The 22226-nt window shown below is 46.4% G+C and overlaps 1 protein-coding gene across 1 annotated transcript in view; it reads left to right on the top strand.

Annotated features, from left to right (window-relative positions):
- LOC127227951 (adenylate kinase 7-like) overlaps positions 1–22226 on the top strand; it is a 65221-nt gene that overhangs the window by 20726 nt on the left and 22269 nt on the right. The window contains 8 exon segments of the mRNA XM_051192334.1: positions 527–637; positions 6527–6607; positions 7861–7949; positions 9887–9977; positions 11330–11407; positions 12778–12927; positions 15388–15516; positions 16753–16882. Coding sequence (XP_051048291.1) covers positions 527–637; positions 6527–6607; positions 7861–7949; positions 9887–9977; positions 11330–11407; positions 12778–12927; positions 15388–15516; positions 16753–16882 — 859 coding nt within the window.

Consider the following 22226-nt stretch of genomic DNA (forward strand, 5'->3'; position numbering starts at 1 on the left):
CGTAAACAATAGAAAGGCTGATTGCCGGGCTATGTCCCAAAGCTACATCACATCTGCTACCAGAGCCCACAGCCATGCCCATGATTTCCTTTGGTGTCTGCAGCCGACCGTGGACAGTCAAGAACCCCTGAGGGTCTTGTTTTCATTTGTTCTGAGGTCACATCAAAGTGACTTTCCTGCTCATCCCAAAGGTCAACCCAGACATGATGAGCAAGGCCCACCCCACACAGGCCTAGAGGCCCAGCATTGTGTGTGTGTGTGTGTGTGTGTGTGTGTGTGTGAATGTTTTATGTTTCAGTTGGCACACACTAGTTACATGTGTCCATAGAGTATATTACAGAGTCCTTGTTATGTTCATCACAGAAAATGTTTATCACTTTCTGATGTGGGTGCTGCCTGGGGTCCTCTATGCTGTTTGGAAATGCGGGTTTCATTCTTGGGAACCAGGTAGAGTTGAGCTTCTGCTGGGCCTGGAGGAACAATGCAGCACCCTTGACTCTAGACCTGGGCCTCGTGTCTCCCTTAGGACGACACTGAGGTTCCCTTCACAGAAGAGGATTATCGAAGAAGAAAGCATCACCCTAACTTTCTGGACCACATCAATGCAGAAAAGATAGTTCTCAAGTTTGGAAAAAACGTAAGTCTGGACACACGGGACATTGTGGGGTGGGAAGGGTTCTTTGTGAGGCCGGGCGCCGGGGCAACTTCCTCCTCTGCATACTCAGCCCTGCTCCCTTTCCAGGGCTGTTTTGTACGGCCAGAGCACATGACAATGCTGTAAACACCATGGTTTAGTTCCCCATACTTCCCCACGGATCCTAGCTTCTGGTTGGAGCAATGTATTCCATCCTTAGAGAGTCCCTGGCCCAGATTATGATTCATCCCCCAGACCCAAAGGCCCTGTGTTGGGCTCCCAGCTCAACCCAGACTGCCCCACCAAGGGGTCTGGCAATGGGAAGGAGGGGCCGCATGCTCTTGGTTCCCAGAATCTGTCTCAATATTTTTAGTCAAATAGCTCTGAAAAGTGTAATCAGCCCTCTTACAAATAAAGAGAGAAGGCTGGGTGGTGGAGGCACATGTCTTTAAACCCAGCACTTGACTCAGGAGGCAGAGGCAGAGGCAGGCGGATCTCTGTAAATTCGAGGCCAGCCTGGTCTACAGAGCAAGTTCAGGGCAGGCTCCAAAGCTACACAAAGAAACCCTGTCTCAAAAAACAAAAAACAAAACAGCAATTAAAAAACCCAAACAAACAAACAAAAACAAATAGACAAGCCCATAGTGGTCCATGCCTTTAACCCCAGCACTAAGGAGGCAGAGGCAGAGACAGAGGCAGATGGATCTCTAGGAGTTCAAGGCCAGCCTGGTTTACATGGTGAGTTCCAGGACAGTCAAAGCTACATAGTGAGGCTCTGTTTTGAAAACAAATAAACAAAACAACAACAAAAACCGATAAAGAAACAGAAACCTGTGTTTTGGCCAAATTCTGACCTCCCCCCCAAATTACCAAGAGACCCATTCCAATGCAAAAGCTAAGAGTCTTTTATTGTTGTTTAATGAGCTAACTGCATTAACTTAGGCCCTTCATCCCTCCAACACAGTGGCTAGCCAGAGAAGGACCCAGAAGGACCCAGAGAATCCGTGAGGCAGGAAACTTATTGGACAGTGTAAGGGGAATGTCTAGGGGTACTCAACAGTCTCAGGATTGGCATGCTTCCCGGCTTGGGTAGCCTGTCCTGTGTTGATTGGTTAACTGGTTGCTATGGCTCTAAAGGCCCACCCAGGGTGGTTGCTATGCTCTGCATGTCACTATTGTGCCACTTTTACTGTAAAGCACGTCCAGAGCCAGAAAGCACATCCAGACCTGGACTCACATAATTAAAAACAAATCTTAAAAAGGAAAGAAGTATGGATCTGGAATAGAATTCAGTGCTTGCCTGGCATGGGCAGGGATCCAGGTTCAGTACCCAAGCACCACCACCATCATAAAAAAAAAAAAAAAAGAGCTATGATTACAGGGAAATATGCCATTTGGCATGTGTTACAATTTTATCTTTTACTGAAATGGTTGATGTGAGTGCCCTCTAATGAGTAAGTAAGGCTTGCTCAAGAGTCTGCCCCACAAAGTGCTGGACATTTCACCTACGGTGTTCCAAGTCAACTTCCAGACTGTCATGTGTCCTCTTAAGAAATCTGTGAGCCAAGTTGTGCAGTCATTATTCCCAAACCCAAGGTTCCAAAGTGATGAGTGATGATAGCTCTGAAGTGCCACCTTGTGGTGGCATGAGATATAACGACAGGGTTTTCAGAAATCCAGCTGTCCCTTAAGAATCCCATTGATTTGTGTGGAATGCGGTGGTACAAATATTGTGAGCACAAGATACAAAAACATCAGAAAGCCAGGGGTGGTGGCTCATGCCTGCAATTCCATCACTCAGGAGGCTGAGGCAGGAGGATAGTGCATTCAAGGCCAGTCTGAGCTACAAAGTATGACCTCTGACTCAAAAACAAACAAGCCCAAGGTGGCTGGTGGCACACACTTTTAATACCAGCACTCAGAGGCAGAGGAAGATGGAATTCTTTGAATTCTCCATAGCAAGTACCAGGACAGCCAGGACTACATAGTGGGACCCACTCTCAAAACAGCAGCAGCAACAACAAAACACCAAGCAGAACGGAAGAGAACTAGAAATTCTAGTTGGTGGCAAAAGCGATGCTGGGGATTGGGCCAAGCTCTGTCAATGAGACATAACCTCAAGCTACAGAACAAAGGGAATATATCCCATTATCTAAATTTCTTCCAGCTAAAGTTGTTTGTTTGTTAAAACATTAACCCTATTGATCACTCACTTGTCTCATTCACTAAATGTATAATCTCTCTCTAACACACACACACACACACACACACACACACGCGTGCGTGCGCGCGCCTATAGTCTAAAGGGGAGCGATAGTGTCTTCATATTCTTCAACTTTTTTTTTGATATTGTCTTCTTCACTCCCATGTCTAAATAGCGTCTTAAATTTTTCTTTATTTCTTTATTTGGTTTTTCGAGACAGAGTTTCTCTGTATAAAAGTCTTAGCTCTCTTGGAACTCACAAAGATCCTCCTGCCTCTGCCTCCCAAGTGCTGGTGTGGTGCCCACCAAGAGACCCCCCCAAAGTTTCAAGGAGCCAGCGATGCCTGAATGCAAACACAAGAAAGTGTTTATTTAGAAAGACCAGCTAGCTGGGGCTTCACTCTGTCAGAAGAGTTGTAGCTCCGAACTACAAATGCAAGGCATTTTTAAAAGCAAAGAACAGGAAAGAATAGGAAAGGGGGTGGGGAGACCCCTGATCTTACATCATAAGATTTCCACGGTTACAGAGATTTCTTAGTGCACAAGGTTACAAAGTTTCCATGCAAGGTAATTGAGAGACAAAGGCTACCTAGCAAAGGAGCTATAATTGTCCTCTGGTCTGGTGGGGTTGATTAACACATTCTGGGGTGTGGGAGAGGTTATCTAGTTCCCTGTTTCTTTAAGGACATCCTGGGGCCTGGGGGATTTATGACCTGAAGGACCAGGAGGCTACAATGGGGTGGGGAGTGATGTTTACACAGTTGGTGATGAGCTCAGGCTCCCTCTTCTTGTGGGAACCATTCCTGACTTCCTATTGCATAGCCTAGAGCCAGGGGTCCCTTACTTAATTAGGGTCTTTTTATTTTTCTCCTTACACTGGGATTAAAGGCGTGTGTCACCATGCCTGGCAACTTTCTGTTTTTAAAACAATACCTTTATTGTGTAAACATATTAACTCATCTTTAACTCTAAATGATAAAAATTCATTGTGAACTCTGTTTAAGTTTTAGTTTATGAGCTTATGTTTTGTCTGCATGTCTGTATATGCAGTGTGTGTGTGTGTGTGTGTCTCACTAGCCAGCTGCTCCAGGGATGGATCCCCTGTCCCCTGTCTCCACCTTCAGAGGAAGATGTAATTGAAGCCGGGCCACCACACCCATGTACCATTTATGTGGGTTCTGGGAATCCCAACTCTGGTCTTCATGCCTGGCTAACAAGGTTTAACCACTGAGCCCTCTCCCCAGTCCTGGACGGTTTAAAATATAACTGGAACAATTCCTTCCTTGACTCTCGGGTGAGTGAACAGAGCATCTCTCAGCACTGTGGCCCCCACCACACCCGTGCTGAAGATGTCTGTCCTCTGCGTCATGCTTCTGGCTGCTTTGCGCCCTCCACGCCGGTGCCACAGCTGCCCCTCTCCTTTAAACGTAGCCATTCTCCAGTCTCTGCCTGGAAAGTCTCTCTGCCCCTGGTTAGCAGAGGCTGGCAGGTCTGCAGGATGACGTTTAGGACGTCTTCTGGAGTCACATTATCTGCTGTGGTCCCAAGAAGCCGGAGCCCTAAGCCTCCATGCCTTGTTTGTCCACTGGGTCATAAAGGGGAACAGTTTGTCGTCATCATTCAGCTGTCCCAGCCCATGGCCAGCCGGCCCTGTTGCTCTGAGCCTGTGGCAGCATGGTGCTGTAGGATGCCTTGGTAGGAGCATGTAGTGAGAGAGGGTTGCTTCCCTCATGGCTGAGTATGAAAGAGAGTAAGGGAGAGAGGCCTCCAATACCCCCTTCAGGGGCAAATCCTCAACCACCTAAGACCCCCTTCCTGTGAAGTCTCCAGCATCTCTCCCCTTAGCTCCACCCTGGTACCAAACCTTAGGAGGACATTGTAGAACTATCCTATGGCACGGTGACACAAGCCCTCCTCAGAGACGGCTCTGAAGAAAAATGTGCTTCTGGGTAACCTTGACAATGTGCATTTGACCCCTGGACTCCACACACACACACACAAAATGGGGTGCAGAGGTGCCTATCTCACTCTAGCACTCTGTGAGCCGGGAAGAAAGAGAAGAGACTTTCCTGCGACTCTCAGGCCAGCTGACCTGGAGTACAGTACAAACCAGCTAGCCTGGAGTACAAACCAGCTAGCCTGGAGTACAAACCAGCTAGCCTGAAGTATGAACCAGGTGATACCAACTTCAGAGAACTAACCTCTGATACCTACATGTGTGCTGAGGTATATAGGTACCCATTTGTGGAGCATTTGCCTCTTCCACACATAGGGGCCTGCATTCCAACTCAGCACAATAACAGTAAGAATAACAAAACAGTGTCCTACCTCCCCAACCTCCCTGATCAACTGTTGATGGATTACTGGAAGACAGCAATCATCCCCCTCCTTCCCTCATGCACATGTGCTCACAGATAAACATGAGTGAGCGAGCACACACACACCTCTCTGAAGTGAGAATACATTCCCAATGTGATTAAGCAAAGACTGCAGAAATTCTGCACTGAGCTGGGGCATCCTGGACAGCCTGTGAGTGAAAGTTTCAGGGGAATCGGGTGTGGGGTTTGAACTCTGAGCACTTGCAAGCATGCCTGATGATCTGGGGTCCATCCAGCTCTGGGAAGAAATATTTTAGGGAGCTGAAAGAAACTTCTAGAAGTCACTGTATCTTTTGTACTTTGACCATATGTCAGCAATCTAGGGGGAAAAAAAGTCCCAACCATTCATTAAGGCTCTAGGCTTTGAAAATTTTGCTTTGTGTTGTTTTTCTGTGTCCTGTTGGGACACCCCGGCTGTCTACTGCATTGGCCCAAGTAACCTCCCACCCTGGTCTCCAGAGCAGCTGGAGGCCACCAAGTCGGTTTTGGTTGCAACTAAATATCAACAAGGCCACAATGACTCCCCTGGGGAAAGTGAAAGCATCCATGTTAGTTAAACGCCCTGTATGGAGACCTGGTACAGGGTCTGGGCCATAGCTCAGTCCGCAGAGTGCTTGCCTCAGCACCACATAAACTAGGTGTGGTGGTACACACCTGTAATCCCAACACTCAAGAAGTAGGGGGTCATCTTCAGAAGTAATGAGTTCAAGGCCAGCCTGGGCTATTTAAGACCTTGTCTAAAACCAAAACAGATAAAACCCCACTTGGTCCTGAGCTGCATATCATGTGACCACTCTGATAGTTAATTGAAGATCCTTCTAGGAGGACCTATTTTCATAGCCCCCCTTCCCAGCACAGAGTCCATAGATGCTGTTTCCACAAATAGTTAACTTTGATTCAATTTAGTTTATTCCTTTCTGCTAAATTTCTTTCTCTTTCTTTTTTAGTTTTTTGAGACACCGTTTTTTCCAAGTAGCTCTGTAGACCAGACTAGCTTCAAACTCACAAGAGATCTACCTGCCTCTGCCTTCCAAGTGCTGGGATTAAAGTGTGGGTTACCACCATCCGGTGTGTCACCACCCTCCGATCTCCACTAAATTTCAATGGTGGTTGGAAACATTTCTGAGTTCCATGGAGTTGTCTGTTCCCCTGTTGGGATTCTGGTTATGTCCTAAGCAGTGCCTATGGGGTCCAGAAGACTTGGAAGAGCCTGCAACAGTGATGATTGCAGTTACTAAGTCTAGTTCTAGTTCAAAAGACTAATGGTACATAAATTGTCCCCCCATACCCCCCCTTTTTTTTCCATTTTAGGCCAAAAAGTTTGCAACTTATGTAGTAGCTACAGGACTTCAGTATGGAGCAGAAGGAGGGATCTTACACGCCTTTTTTAAGGTCTGGCTTTTCAATGACTGTGTGACTTTTTTTTTTTTTTAAGTTATTAATTTAATTTCACTTTCAGCTTAGCTAACAAAGTAGCAGTATCCCTCACCCCACATCCCTGCCCTTATCCTCACTTGTTGTAATTTCTTTGATTTATTATTATTATGCATGTGTATGCTAATGTGTGTTGGGGCCTGCACATGCCTCAGCTCCAGCCAGGGGGTCTGAGGCAGCTTTGTGGAATGACTGTGCACCAAGTGTTTACCAGCTGAGCCATCTTGTCAGCCCATTGTGTGTGTCTCAAAAAGGGTTTGATAAGGCAGTTGTGGTGGCACATACCAGTTACAACAGGACTCAGCAGGCAGAGGCGGGAGGATTGGGAGTTTGAGGCCACCCTGTCTCAGGAAAGGAAGGGAGAGGGGAGGTGAAGGGAGGGGAGAGGGGAGGGGAGGGGAAGGGTTAGGAGAGGGGAGGGGAGGGGGAAGGGGAGGGAAGGGAGGGGAGAGGAGAGGGGAGGGGAGGGGAGGGGAGGGGAGGGGAGGGTTGGGTTCAGTTCCCAGTTAATGGTAGAAGGAAAGAACCAGTTTCCACAGATTAGCCTCATCTCCACACTTGAACTTCGGCACACACACTCACACACACACTCAAAATTTAAGATGTAAGGAAAAAGTTCATGAGCAGATCTGGCAATATTTTCACAAATTTGCCTTAATAAGGAGTGAAAACGTTAAAAACAAACAAACAAAAAACCCAGTCATGTCATCTGAGATCAAGCCTGGATCTCATCTCGGATATGATCTTGGAGTCTTAAACCGTGGGCCTGACTGCCTCGCCTGGAGAGCCCACATGGCCAAAGGAAGGGGATTGAGAAGGGGTCTTCAGATTCCCCGGGGCTTGCAGAATACAGGGAGATGAAAGATCCACCAAGGAGGAGAGCCCAGGAAGGACGAGGAGCATCAAACAGTGTCCTCAGTGCCGAGCGGGGAAGGATTCTACAGTGAAGACCCATCAGGGGGGAAAAAAACCAAGCCAGCTTCCTGTTGGATCACATATTGTAGATCATTAAGTAAGATGAGATCTAACAGTTGACAAGTAGATTTTTATGGGGCCAATAGGACAAAAGTCTAGGAGAGAAAGAACCCTGAGAGGAGACATCCAGAGGCCAGGCGTGGTGGCGCTTCTGGAGCCCTCTGACTGACCCGGATGTGGGTGGAGAGGGAGAAAGGCATGCCAGGGCAAACACTCCCTGCCTGTCTGTCTTTCAGATGGCTTGGCTGGGCGAGATCCCTGCACTACCTGTTTTTGGCGATGGATCTAATGTCATTCCAGCCATCCATGTTCTTGATCTCGCAGGGTAAGCCGTCTCCTGGAAGTGTGACTGTCCTGGGTGACTAATATGTGTAATTAGTCTTCACAGTCACAGTGCTGTGACACTCACATACAAGGTATTCATTCCCCACAGCTCCATGCAGAGCGCACTTAGCACCACCATTTTGTGCCTGATGAGACATTGTCCACCCAAAGTTTCCACATTTCTGATTACAAGTGTGGCTTCTTTGGGACTTTTTCTTAGCAGAAAAACAGCTCTAGAAAAGAAAGGATTTGGAGTCCACATTCTGGTTAATCCATTTCTTCTCCCCTTTGTCTCAGAGGAGATGGGTGTCAATGTCCTGCATACTGCCAAAGTTCCGGAGACTAATCAGCTAACTGTGAGCCTGAAACAGGCCCCCCCACCATCTCCTCTGAGACAGGGTCTCAAGCTTTAGCTCACCCTCCTGCCTCAGCTTTTCGACTGTGAGGAATTCAAATCTTATAAGGAAATAAGAAAACAATTTATCCTCAGGCCATGGCCTATGAACACAGATTCTAGTTTCCCTAAGTGAAGGGTCGGGTCGGGGCAAGGGAAGAAGCCATATGGTGTTTCACAGCCTCAGAACAAAAGGAATCACGAGTCAGTATATCCAATAAGTACACTGATCCCGAATGGAGCAGGTGACAGGAATACCACAAAATCTTTCCTATGATGAGCAGATGTTGTCTTATAGTCTGCTTTGCTTTGGGGTTGGAGAAGGCTAGAGATTGGTCAAGGCTAAAGACGCATTCCATTCCTGGAGGCTTACCTAATAGACATGAGAGTCTCATGATAAGGAGGTTAAGAGGGAATGGTTGTTTCTCTCCCAAGGGCCTGAAGAACCTTTGGTTCTTGATGTGCAACATTCCAACCCTCAGCAGACCCACCCCACGTGGTACTCTCTGCCCCAGGGGGACAAGTACACAGGCTTTTAAACATGGAGGTTCTGGCCGCTTCTGAGAACTCAGCCTGGTCTACAGAGTGAGTTCCAAGAAACCCAGAGCTGTTACACAGAGAACCCTGTCTCGAAAAATAATAACAACAAAAAAGGTCAGCTGCCATATCTTGAATCTGTGTCTCACTTTGCAGATCACTGACCCCCACACACAGCTGTGAGACTCACGTGAGCCGCTGGGTAGACAAACCTTCCTGATGAGGGTCAGGATCAGGTCTCCTAGAGTTGGGTAGGGTACTTAAAAGAGACCTGGTCGTCCCTGGGATAAGGATTTCTGCAATGTCAGTTACCGTGGAGGCTGGGGGCATGGGGACCAAACGTCCAGGGCCTGCCTGAGTGACAAAGCAAGTATAAGGCTAACCCGGTCAATTTAGTAAGATTCCGTCTCAAAATAACTAAAAAGTAGAAGGATAGAGGGCTGGGGATGGAATAGGTCAGTGGTAGCATGCCTGCCAGGATGTGCAAGACCTTGAGCTCAACCCCTAGTGGCAGAATAATATAATGATGATGATAATGACAACAATAGTAATATAAAATGAACCAGGCATGGTGGCACACACCTTTAACCACAGCACTCGGGAGGCAGAGGCAAGTGGATCTCTGTGAGCTCAAGGCTAGCCTGGCCTACAGATTCAGACTGAGTTCCAGGACATGCTCCAAAGCTACACAAAGAAACCCTGTCTCAAAAAAACAAAACAAAACAAAACAAAACAAAACAAAAAACCCCAAAGAAATCGAAAAATGTGAAAGAAAAAAAGCAGATTCGTGACCCAAATGTATCTGTCTGCAGACCTGGCAGCTTCCCAGGAACTCTTTAGTTTGGGAAGGGTTGCCTAACTTCTTAATCCTCCCTTGTCTGTAGACTGCAGATAATAGCCCTGTCCTTGATCTTATCCAAACACCTGCGTGGCCCGAGGGGGTTGGGTTTGAGCTCCGTTTGTCTCATTGCCTTTCCCGTCTAATCTTTGTGCCTGTTGCTCTACAGAGTGATCCAGAACGTCATAGACCATGTGCCAAAGCTTCACTATCTGGTGGCTGTGGACGAGTCTGTCCACACCCTGGAAGACCTGGTCAAGGTACAGTGGTGTGTGTCCTCATGCCGGTGGGACCCTGCTCAAATAGCAGTAATTCATGAAGGGTAGTTACAGACTTCCCTGTGACCGCAGGGCTTGGAAACGCACGAAATAGAATGTCCTTAGACCTCAAACTGACTATCTTTGGGGCTGGAAAGTCAGCACTGCAGTTAAGAGTCGCTGTTCCAGAGGCCACAGGTTCAATTCCCAGCACCCACACGGCAGCTCACAGACATCTGTAACCCTAGTTCCAGGGGGTCTGACAGTCTCACACAGACATACATGTAGTAAATAAATAAATCTTAAAAAAAAAAAAAAAAAAAGACAAAAAAAAAAATCTGATCATGTAAGAGAGCCAGATCACCAACTGAGAGAATGGAGCTCATCATAATAGATATGCAAATGACACGTTGGAGTCTGTGGACACTTGGCCTGTAGGACTGGTAGAGACCAGATCGCCAAACCCTCAGGCACTTCTAGGTTCTCTAGACAAGGGTCAGGCAGTTCCAAACAGCCTCCTCGCACCTGGCGGAGCTGCTGTGGCCTCCTCTGGCCCTTGCTTGGCTTCTCCATGCTCGCCATTAAGATTTAGTTCCAGGGGGTTGGAGAGATGGCTCAGTGTTTAAAAGCACTGGCTCCTCCTCCAGAGGCCCGGGTTTAATTCCCAGCACCCACAAGGCAGCTCACAACTGTAACTCCAGTCAGTTCCTGAGGATCTGCTACCTCACACCAATGCACATAAAAGAAAGTTAAATAAATTATTTTTTTTAAAAAGACTCAGTTCCAGGTTCTTCATCTGCAGCCTTCCTGCCCGGTTAACATGAGGAAATGTCAAAATGTCACAGCATTAGGAAGTTAAGAGCCACTGGTCTGAGGGTTGAAACGAAAGGAATTTCTAGTTTTGGGGAGAAAGACAAGGTCTGCTATGGGGTCTGACCCTTGGGAGATAAGAGCAGCATCCTGGAAGTTTCTCTTGGTGATGTGACCCTTGGCCTTAGTGACCCCATCTTTCTCTGTTCTGTTGGAGCTCATTGCAGGAGCTCAGTCTAAAACACCGGCTCCCACCATGCGTGTTTAATAGACAGTGGCATAGACTCCTTTTGCTGGACTTCAAACACCCAGGGGACAGTGGTCTGTTCACGCGTCAGACTCCTTTCTGCAACCTGGGAGACCAAGCCCCACCCATCTCTACTTCCTGGTGTTTTCAGAGCCAACCCATAAGTGGCTGGATGATCTGTGCACTATTTTGAAAATGCCTCTTAGTGTATGTGCTTGGTAATGCTTACATTCACTTGAGAAGTTTTATGTAGAACCTTGTAAGCAAACCAAATAATACCTCTGTTTCTCCCTAACAGTGCATCAGCAAAAATACTGGCCCTGGAAAAATCCAGAAAGTACCCAAAGAAAATGCTTTCCTAACAAAGGACTTGACAGTCAGTATAAAAAGTGTTTTTTTCTTTTATTCTCAAAAACTGTTTCCCTAAATAGTATTGAAGGAGCAGGAGAGGGTGTGTGGGGGTTGTGGATTAGAGAGAACATTTTCCTCGAATATAATTATTGGGGGGGGTTAACCATAAGGAGGCATTATTCAAAAAAGTAGATGTTAGCTGGTATGACAGCGGATACTTGTAATCCCCACATGAAGAAGTAGAGGCAGAAGGATCAGGAGTTCAACAGCATGTCATTAGTTCAAGGCTAGCCTGGGCTATGTGAGACCCTGTCTCAAACAAACAAAATAAAGACAAAATATAGACAGTATGCAATAAGATGTTTTAAAAGGCTAGGGCCAGGCTTGATGGGCTCATACCTGTAACCCCAGCTACTAGGGAGACTGAGGCAGAAGGATCTAAATCCATGGCCACCCTGGGCTATAGAATGAGCTCAATACTAACCTGGGCAACTAGGTGAAACCCTCAATCAAAATGAAAAGCAGAAAGAAGGCTGGGCATTAACTCAGTGGAGTGCTTGCCTCTCGTGTTTAAGGCATTGACCAATACCGGGCCTGCACCACATAACAGAATGGCACTCTCAGAAGGTTAAGGGAACTGAGCTGAAGCACTTGCTGAGCATATGCCAGCATTGGGGGGGTGGGGTGGGGACAAGGGTGGACATGGTGGTATGTACCTGCAATTATCCTAAACTTGGGGATTGAAAACAGAAGAATCAAGAGTTATCCTTGGCTAAATAGGGACTTCAAGGCTAACCTGGGCTACGTGAGTCCCTGTCTCAGGCTAGAAAGGAGAAATGAAGGAGTGGAAAGGGAAGGGGAGAGGACTGGAAGAGGGTTCCAGTGTCCTCCTACTCTTGAGCTGTTTGGCCAACCAAAAGCAGTTCTGCCTGCTCCAATGGCCAGGTTTGAAGAGCCTTTTCAAATGTCTCAGGGCAGCTGGACAGTTGTGGCGCATGCCCTGGATCTCAGCACTCAAGAGGCAGGCAGATCTCTGAGTTCAAGGCCAGCCTGGTCTACAGAGTGAATTTCAGAATAGCCAGAGCTACATAGAGGAAACCTTGTCTCAAAAAACAAACAAACAAATAAAAAACCCAACAACAACAACAACAAACCAAACCAAACAACAAAGACAAAGAAAGACAGACTGAAAGAAATGAAAGTCTCAGGGTCGAGGCTGAAGCTCATTGGTAACAGAGTATAGGTAAGCCCTGGATCCCACACCTGGGGACAGCGAGGCAGGTTCTGTTAACACTTAGTGCTGATTGTCTTTCCTGTTCAATGAACAGGATGGCTTTTCTTAAGTGTAGCGATTTTTGTCTGATGACAAACCTCTGCTTTCCCCCTAACTCTCAGCAAGAGTATCTTGACCACTTACTGGTCAACCTGAGGATGGAGGCACTGTTTGTGAAGGAGAATTTCAACATCCGCTGGGTTGCCCAAGCAGGATTTGTGGAGAACATCAACAGCATCCTCAAAGAGTACAAACAAAGCCGAGGACTACTGGTAACTACCGCACTTACTGGTTTAGGGTTCTGATGTAAGCAAATAAAAATGGAATGCACTGACGGTTGTTCATCAAAGGAGTCAAGACACCATGGGGACACCCATAGAATCAGCTGACCCGAGCTAGTGAGAGATCACTGACTCAGGTCTGACAAATGAGGAACCTGCAGAAAACCATAGGTGACAATGGTGTGGCTGGGACAGTATATGAGGCCACTGGCAGTGGGTCCAAGATCTAACACTAATGCACAGACTGACTTAGTGGAGCCCATTCTATATGGAGAGACACCTTGCCCAGCCTAGACACAGGGGTGTGGGGGGTGGGAGGGTGCCTTGGTCCTGCCTCAGCAGACTTAGTAGACTTCCTAGGGAAGGCCTTACCATCTCTGTAGAGCAGATGGGAGGGGGAGCGGGGGGGGAGTGGAAAGAGAGGAGGGAGAGGGAACTGGGATTGGAATGCAAAAAAATAAATTAATAAAAAATAACCAAACTGTTCATGTTCAACACATTCTCCAGTCTTATGGTTTGCATGTGTATCGAATTAAAACTTGTGAGTCTGCCAGTCTTTGGTGACACACACCTTTAATCCCAGCACTCGGGAGGCAGAGGCAGGCCAATCTCTCTGAGTTCGAGGCCAGCCTGGTCTACAGAACTAGTTCCAAGACAGGTTCCAAAGCTACACAGAGACACCCTGTCTCCAAAAAACCCCAAAAAAACAAAACAAAACAAAACAAAACAAAACAAAACAAAAAAAAGAAAAAGAAAAAGAAAAATTGTGAGACCAACTTAAAACAATTCAACATGAACATCAATAATAACAAACTGGTCAATATAAACTAATGAGCAGATTTTTATTCTCTTTTAGTCCCAGATAAGGTCGACCTGCCCCAGGAGGCAGGATTCACTCTTGGTATATTGGCAAAAAGAGGCACACCAACCTGCTCAGTGGATAGCTGACTCCACATACTGGTGACTACAACAAGCCCGTCTAGGGGTCCAGCATTGCCCTTCATCCTGCCTCCATCACTTTTCTACATCTTGCTACTTACCTGTCATCCCTCACCATATGGGACCACTCAGATCCACTCTAGCGTTCATGCTTATCCCTTCATGGGTGTCCCTGACTATCAAAGGGTAACTGCAAAGTTCAGGGTGAAATCATATGATCTTAGGAATATGAACACAGCCAGTGTTCCATCATTGTAAAATGCTAGCCCACAGTGTCACAACTCTTTGGACCATTTGAGGAAATGATGATTATTACTGATACTTTGATTTCTGCTTAATGTAAATATTTATTTACTAACTGCTTATGAATATCACGGGATCTTCAACATCCAAGTCTGCCTTCCTTCCTCCCTTTCTCCCTTCTAACTCTTCCTCCCTCCCTCTCTCCCTTATTTTATTTTGTTTTTAAAACAAGATCTTGTGCCGGATGTAGCCCAGGCAGCCTTGAACTCTCTAACTTCCTCAAACAGGAAAAGCTAGTGGTTTTAACAAAATGATCAGGTGGCAGAAGCAATATGTTCAAAAGTTCAAGGCCAGTCTGGGCTACATGGTGAGAACTTGTCTGAAATAAATATATGATAGACAGATAGATGGTAGGTAGATAGGTAGGTAGATAGATGATAGATCACTTTTTAAAATCAAAATAAAGACCAAGTTCAATCCAAAGACAGTCTAAGTGGAAATGTAGAACCTTTTATAGTGGACCATAAATTCTTGTGTCTCCATAAGAATGGTCAAGGACAAAGGACAAACGAAACTGGTGACATGTAACCCTTTCTTTTCCTCTCTCTATTTCTCTTTTATTTTTTATTTTTATTACTATTTTTTTTTTTTTTTTTTTTTTTTTTTTTTTTTTTTTTTTTCAAAATAGGGTTTCTCTGTATTGCTTTGGAGCTTGTCCTGAAACTAGCTCTGTAGATCTGTAGACCAGGCTGGTCTTGAACTCATGGAGATCCACCTGCTTCTGCCTCCTGAGTGCTAGGATTAAAGGCATAAGCCACCTACGCCCGGCTTTGTTTGTTTGTTTTTAGACAGGGCCTCAGATAACACAGGATGGATTCTAACTCACTATCTAGCTGAGCCTGGCCTTGACCTCTTGATTATCCTGCCTCCACCTCCCAAGTGCTGGGACCACTGGCGTGTACCAATCACACCCAGCATCCTAATCATGGTTTGTTGAATGTTCTATTGTCCCCTGGTCCAGGTCAGAACACAGATGCTATTACATCCTCACGGAATGAATGACTCAGAGCCACACAAGTAGGAGGCGACACTTTCAGGATGCTGGGGTAGTGACCCCACTGTCAGGGAGTGGAGGCAGAAAGTCTGGAGTCTGGTTGAGTTGCTGAAGTCAGACTATAGGGTCCAGAGACATTGAAAAGAACACAGTCCTGAAATAACACCCCTTCTAGCTCCAGAGCCCTAAAAGATACATTTTCTGTTCCTTTTTAGCCAATCAAGATCTGCATTCTTGGTCCTCCTGCTGTGGGAAAATCCAGCATCGCTGAAGAATTGGTCAAGTATTACAAACTACATCACATCAAAATAAAGGATGTGATTTCTGAAGCCATAGCCAAACTGGTAAGGCGTTCAACTGCTTCCCTGGGAATCTTTCCATTTCCCCAAAATGTGTCTCTGTGTAACAAGCAAGTGACTAATTCAGAATGTCAAAGAAATGTATTGTTTTAATTGGTTTTTGTTGCTGGTTCCAGTTATGAAAATGGAAAACCCCACGGGGCTCTATCTTTTGTATGATGGGGGCAGTTGTAGGGCTGTCCTTGGAGTTCTGCCCCCAGTCTCTCCCAAAGTACAGCTTATCTTCTCTCTGCTGGCTAAAATATTTTTAGTTTAGTTTTGTTTTTAATCTTATTGTATTTTTCTCAGCCTACTGTCAGGCTATTTATGATCTTTTTTCTTTAAATAATTTTGTTAGGAATGGTAGAAAACAAGATATGCATCCATAAGTAGTTATGAAAGGCCATTTTGGAGAGTACTAGAAATCAAACTGGGCTTTGTACACTAAGTGAGCTACACCCTCAGCCTAAAAGTCTTGATTTTTATAAAATGTATTTCCTTCAAGTAAGATAGAATCCAGGTGCTGGAGAGATAGCTCAGCAATTAGGAATACTTGTTAATAACCTCTTGTAACTCCAGCTCCAGAGGATCAACACCCTCTTCTGGTCTCCATGGATACTGCACTCATGTGCACAAACCTACACACAGACACACTCATATACATATAATTGAAAGTGGTCGTGTAAGCAAGCCTTTAATGCCAGCACTTTGGAAGCAGAGGCAGGAAGATCTTTGAGTTCCAGAAAAGCCAGGGCTATGCAGAGAAACCCTGTCTCTAAATAAATAAATAAATAAATAAATAAATAAATAAATAAATAAAATGGTGGTGCGTGCCTTTAATACTAGATGATGAGGAAGCAAAGGCAGATGACTCTCTGTGAGTTCAAGGCCAGCCTGATCTACATAGGAAGCTCCAGATCAGGTAGGGTTGGATAGTTAGACTCTGATTCAAATTAAAAAAAAAAATCAAAAACTGAAGGTACAATCTGGAGAATTGCTGACTCCTTGGCAGTTGTGGAGTTAAATCTGAATATACTACTCTTCTCCTAAAAGTAGAGTTAAGGAAAGCCTTGAGGCCCTTGTCCATCTTGGTGGATGCACACATCCTGCAGGCTTTTGCATGGTGCCTGGTACCGGGTTCACTCCCAACTTGGGCTTTCCTCCAGGATCTCTAGCCAAACTGTTGGTGAGAAAATCATCAGTGTTGGGCACGGTCAACTTGGTTGTCCTTGTGGCATACAGGAGGCGATTGTTGCACCCAAGGAGTCAGGGGAAGGAGAAGAGGAAGGCGAAGAGGAGGAAGAGGAAGAAAATGTGGATGAAGCCCAGGAGCTCCTAGACGGCATCAGGGATTGCATGGAGCAGAACGCAGGTGAAGCTCAGGGCCAATGGGCAGAGCTGGGGGCCGATGGGCAGCACTGTGCAGAATGCAGGTGAAGCTCAGGGGGCTGATGGGCAGAGCTGTGCCAGGCTGGCACAGTAGCTGCTTTGGTTTTCAGTCTGGTTATCAAATGCTGCCTATGGGCTGGAAAGATGGCTCAGTGGTCAGGAGCTTTGGCTGCTTTTCTAGAGGACCCCAGTTTGGTTCCCAGCAACCACATACAAATGTCACCACCTGTAACTCCAGTTCTGGACTCCACACGTACTGCCCTCATATGTCTAAATGCACACACACACACACACACACACAAACAAAATAAAAACCTTTCCTCTAATCTGCCTGTTTGCAAAAGTAAAGCGCTCTAGAAAATATGGTAATAATAATATATTTAATTCATAATCTCATCCCTCAGAAAAAAAGTATTGTAGAGCCAGGTGGTAGTAGCACATGCTTTAATCCCAGTACTCGGAAGCAGAGGCAGGAGGATCTCTGTGAGTTCATGCCAGCTTGGTCTACAGAGCAAGTTCTAGGATAGGCTCCAAAGCAATACAGAGAACCCCCCTGTCTCAAAGAACAAAAAAAAATTATTGTTAATATTTAGGTGACTATCTGATAATTTTCTAATTAAAAACAAAGCAGGAGTTGTCAGCATAGCTCACTGACAGAGCACTTCCTTTGGTGTGGGCCGCAGCATCATCAAAACATGGTCCTTCTTTAGCATGGGGATCCTAGCATCGTACACAAACCAAGCTAAGTGTAATCAGTATTCGCCACTCCCATCTCGTCAGGCTCGCCAGTGACTTTCTTGTTGTCTTCCTCCTTATTCTGCCCTTGCTGGTGGCTATTTCTGATGCTCCAGGGTTGGGTGGTGCTAAGTAGAGATTAGGTGACAGGGACATGGCATCCTCAAGGTAACAGAATACACTGGGAGAATGCTGCTATTTTCTGTGTGGCCTCCCATGGGGCCAAGACCCCAACTGCCCTCCTTGGTCCTCTAGGACAGTGATTCTCAGCCTTCCTAATGCGGTGTCCCTTTAATACAGTTCCTCATGTTGTGGTGACCCCCACCCCCCAACCACAAAGCTATTTCCATTGCTAGTTCATGACTGTAATTTTGTTGCTGAAATGAATTGTAATATAAATACCTGATGATATGGGACATCTGATATCTGACCCCTGTGAAAGGGTCTTTCAACACCCCCCAAAGGGTCCTGACCCACAGGTTGAGAACCACGCTGTAGAGATTTCTTCTGGAGTACCAAACCTTTGGCAGCAAGATGGGCCTCTTGCCAGCTAATCTGGACCCTAAAACAAGGGAGTCCTCAGCCAGACACCTGACCTTGGGAGTTGAACACAGTCAGATCCCACTCCATGCCCCAGAGGTAATAGCACTTCTGGAAAGGCCGGAAGGGCTTGCACCACACTGGCCACTCTGTGAGGTCCTACTGTTTCCAAACCCAAGGTGACTGCAGGCTCAGGACAACGAACGCTTCTCCCTGTGTCCTCAGGCTGGAAGGGAGATGAGAGAATGTGGGTACTGGTAGCTTTTAGAGGGTTCTTTGGGTGGTTAAACATGCCCATCTGCTGAGTACAGAGAAAAGATGTGCAGTGAAGGCAGAGATGCCAGCCTTCCAGTCCAACAAGTGCCTGCTACCTCAGCTGTGGCACTACAGGACATCCTGGTCACCCGGGATCCCACACAGCGATTCGCCACTGCCCGGGAACCTTTGATCTGCCTGCAGACTATGTGTTCTGCTTCCAGGCCTTGACTGTCCAGTTTATTACACACCTTTGCCCTTTGTTGTTGTGATTCTTTTTGTTTTTAAAACAGGGTTTCTCTGTGTAGCCTTGGCTGTCCTGGAATTCGCTCTGTAGACTAGGCTGGCCTTGAACTCAGAGATTCCCTTGCCTCTTCAAGGCATATGCCAGCTTTGCCTTCACTCTATAGCCCTTCTAGATTTTCTCTTAAGTCCAGGTTACCTCTTTCTTGTCCTAAGCCAGCCTGATCTGGCAGAGAATGGGTTTGACCATAGATACCTAAATGTTCATTTATACCAGCTGACCTACTCATGTTCTTGCTTTTCTGTGAGATAGCCCATGAGGAAATGAAGTTTAGATAGAGATTTCCCCAGGGAAAGAGTGTGTGGGTGTGGAAAACACAGGCTAATAGTTGGAGATTCAATGAGGCCTCTGCCCTGCCCACGAGGCCTTTTGGAACCATAGTCTGGCTAACTTTCCCCATGGCCCTAGCTCTCCCTTTTTGGGGAGGGGAGTGCAATCCCTCAAGATCAGACATTCCATGTGGGGAGGAACTAGGAAAGGAAATTTGCCAGGATCACATTGAGTTGGAGAATGGAGTGTTTGGGAACAAACAGGTAGACATTATGGCTGGACACAGGCTCTAGAGAAGAGGTATGGGTATGGGCGTCCCGTCCTCAACCTACAGGATGAATCAAAATGGTTTTTGTACTGCTTTGTTTTGGTCTCTTGAGAGAGGATATCTCTATATAACCCAGGCTGCCCTCAGACTCACTATTCTTCTGCCGTAGCCTCTCCCAGCTGGCACCCCAATGCACGCCCCCCACTTCTAGAAGTCAGAATCACTTAACTGGTCTCCTCTCAGTCTAGGAGGGTCTTTGCTAATTTAATTGTCAACTTGGCACAGCCTACAGTAGGGATGAGAGTCCTGGTGAGGGTCCCCTAAATCAGGTTGGACTGTGGGTGAAGGGACCCTAGTACTTCCAAGCACTCTTCACCGGACCCCGATTAGGCACAGACCACACCCAAACACCAATTTCCAAGTGCAAACCAAATTCAGAGAGATCCCTGAGGAGGCAGGGCACCTCGACAAGGTGGTTGAGTTCGACTCAGGCAGAAACCGCAGCAAATTGATTTGTAAGAGTTGGTTTTAAGAGGAAAAGCGGGGAGGTCTGTGTAAGAATTATCTAGGACATGTTGGTATTTTAATTAGGTTAGTCAAAATAATGAATTTTGGCTGCTGGATCTTGGTGTTTTGATAGTTGGGCCTTGGTGATCAGCCTTGGGAATGAGTCAGCGGCTAAATAATGGAATAGACCTTGCGGGCTAGCTTTAGGAATGTACTCTAACAGTTTAGCAAGGGGGAGAGGTGGGTGCCATGTTTGCCATCCTCGGGCGTTCAGTGGGTGTGTTCGTGGGAGATTGTATTGATTATTGAATGATGTGGGGAGACTCAGCCTCTGTGGGTGGCATCAACCAACCTTGGGGGGTCAAGTACTATATGAGTATATAGAGGAAGAGCTAAGTATAGCATGCACGCATTCATTTCTCTCTGCTCTCAACTGTGGATGTTCTTGCCACTTTGGTTTCCCTGGAGTGATGGGCCATAAACCCGGAACAGTGAGCCCCAATAAGCCACCCCCCCCAAGTCGCTTTTGCTTGTATATTTCATCACAGGAACAGAAAGGAAACAAGGACATCAAGCTTGTCAAAACAAAACAAAACCAAAAATTCTCTTGCCTGTGTTTACTTGAACCGAGAACATGAACCTTTAGTGCCTTTGAACAAAACAAGACCTTTGAACCCTCTGCCAGGGACAGGTGTCCAGAACACGAGCTCTGTCTTCCCTCACATGACCTCTCCCAGTTCCAATGTCTCCAGCAGCACAGGTTCCACAGCCCACAGGGAGGTACCGCGAGGCCCCTGGGAATATCTCTCACCACGCCTGCGGGTCAGCCAGCATGCCTTCAATATGGATTCTTCTGTTGTTGTTTTGTTTTTCAAGACCAGGTTTCTCTACGTAGCCCTGGCTATCCTGAAACTTATTCTGTAGACCAGACTATCCTCGACCACACGGATCCGCCCGTCTCTGCCTCCCGAGTGCTGGGATGGAAGGTGAGCTCTGCCACCACCGCCAGCTGCCGTAGCTGCCGTGGATTGATTCTTTGTGCTCACTTGCTTCACTCAAGAGAGCTGAGTCAGGCTGTTGGGATTTATCTGAGATTTCTAAACTAAAAAGGGACAAATGTTCACACTTTTGTCCATTTCACATCTTCCCTGTGCACAGGACAATGGAATATAGCAGCTAGCATCTACTTTTTTTTTTTTTTTCAAGACAGAGTTTCTCTGTATTGTTTTGGAGCCTGTCCTGTAACTCGCTCTGTAGACCAGGCTGGCCTCGAACACACAGAGATTTTCACCTGCCTCTGCCTCCTGAGTGCTGGGACTAAAGGCATGCGCCACCAATGCCCAGCGTTGGCATCTACTTTTAAACCCATTGTAGTAATTATGAATGTGGGGTTAATAGTAACATTTTAATTATTACTAACATTGAAAAGACAGACTGGAAACTAAACCGAAGAAACCCAGGGTAGTAATTTAACAGCTGTGTCCAGTTGGGTTTCGCTCATTCATTTTAAAGTAGACAGGCCCAGCTATGATGGACATTCCTAACATAGTGGAAAGTAGATGCGGTGGCTCACACCTGTAATCCTAGCGCTGGGGAGGCTGAGGAAGGAGAATCTGAGTTCCAGGCCAGCCTGGGATAAATAAAGGGACCCTGTCTGTAACAACAAAAGGAGGAGGGGGTGGGAGGCTGGAGGGATGGATCAGTTGGCACAACTGCCTGCTGCAAAAACATGAGGACCTGCCACACATCTGTAGCCCAGCACTGGGGAGCTGGTGACATGTGCGTCCTTAGAGCTGACTGGCCAGCCAGCTACCCAAATCAGGGACCTCCAGGGTCAGTGAAAGACCCTGTCTCAAGAGGCAGGGGCAGGCAGATCTTTGTGAGTTTGAGGTCAGCCTGGTGAGTGAGTCCCACATGGTGGCTCAAAACCATCCATAACTCTGGCTCCAGGAGATCTGACTTCTTCTTCTGACCTCCACCGGCACCAAGCATACCCATGCCAGATCTCTGTGAGTTCAAGGCCAGCCTGGTCTACAAGAGCTAGTTCCAGGATAGCCTCCAAAGCCACAGAGAAACCCAGTCTTGAAAAACAAAACAAAATATCCATACATATAAAACAAAAATAAGTGTTTCTTTAGGTTAAACACACACACACACACACACTCGAGTTACAGGTGGTTGTGCATTGCTCTGTGGGTGCTTGGAACCAGAAACCGGGGTTCTCTGGAAGAGCAGCCAGTACTCTTAAGTGATGAGCATCTCTCCAACCTCCAAAATAAATGTTATTTTTGGTTTTGTTTTAAAATACAAAATGACAGATATGTAGAAAGGCAAGTACAACATGACGATTAAAGTTAAATGTTCTATTTGAAATTTTTTGTTAAGCCGATTTTGGCTGCTCTTGTCACAGATAACAGATGAGAGCCGTATTCATCTTCTCCTCTATGG

The sequence above is a fragment of the Phodopus roborovskii genome, unplaced genomic scaffold (assembly GCF_943737965.1).
Source record: "Phodopus roborovskii unplaced genomic scaffold, PHOROB, whole genome shotgun sequence".
Classification (NCBI taxonomy): Eukaryota; Metazoa; Chordata; class Mammalia; order Rodentia; family Cricetidae; genus Phodopus; species Phodopus roborovskii.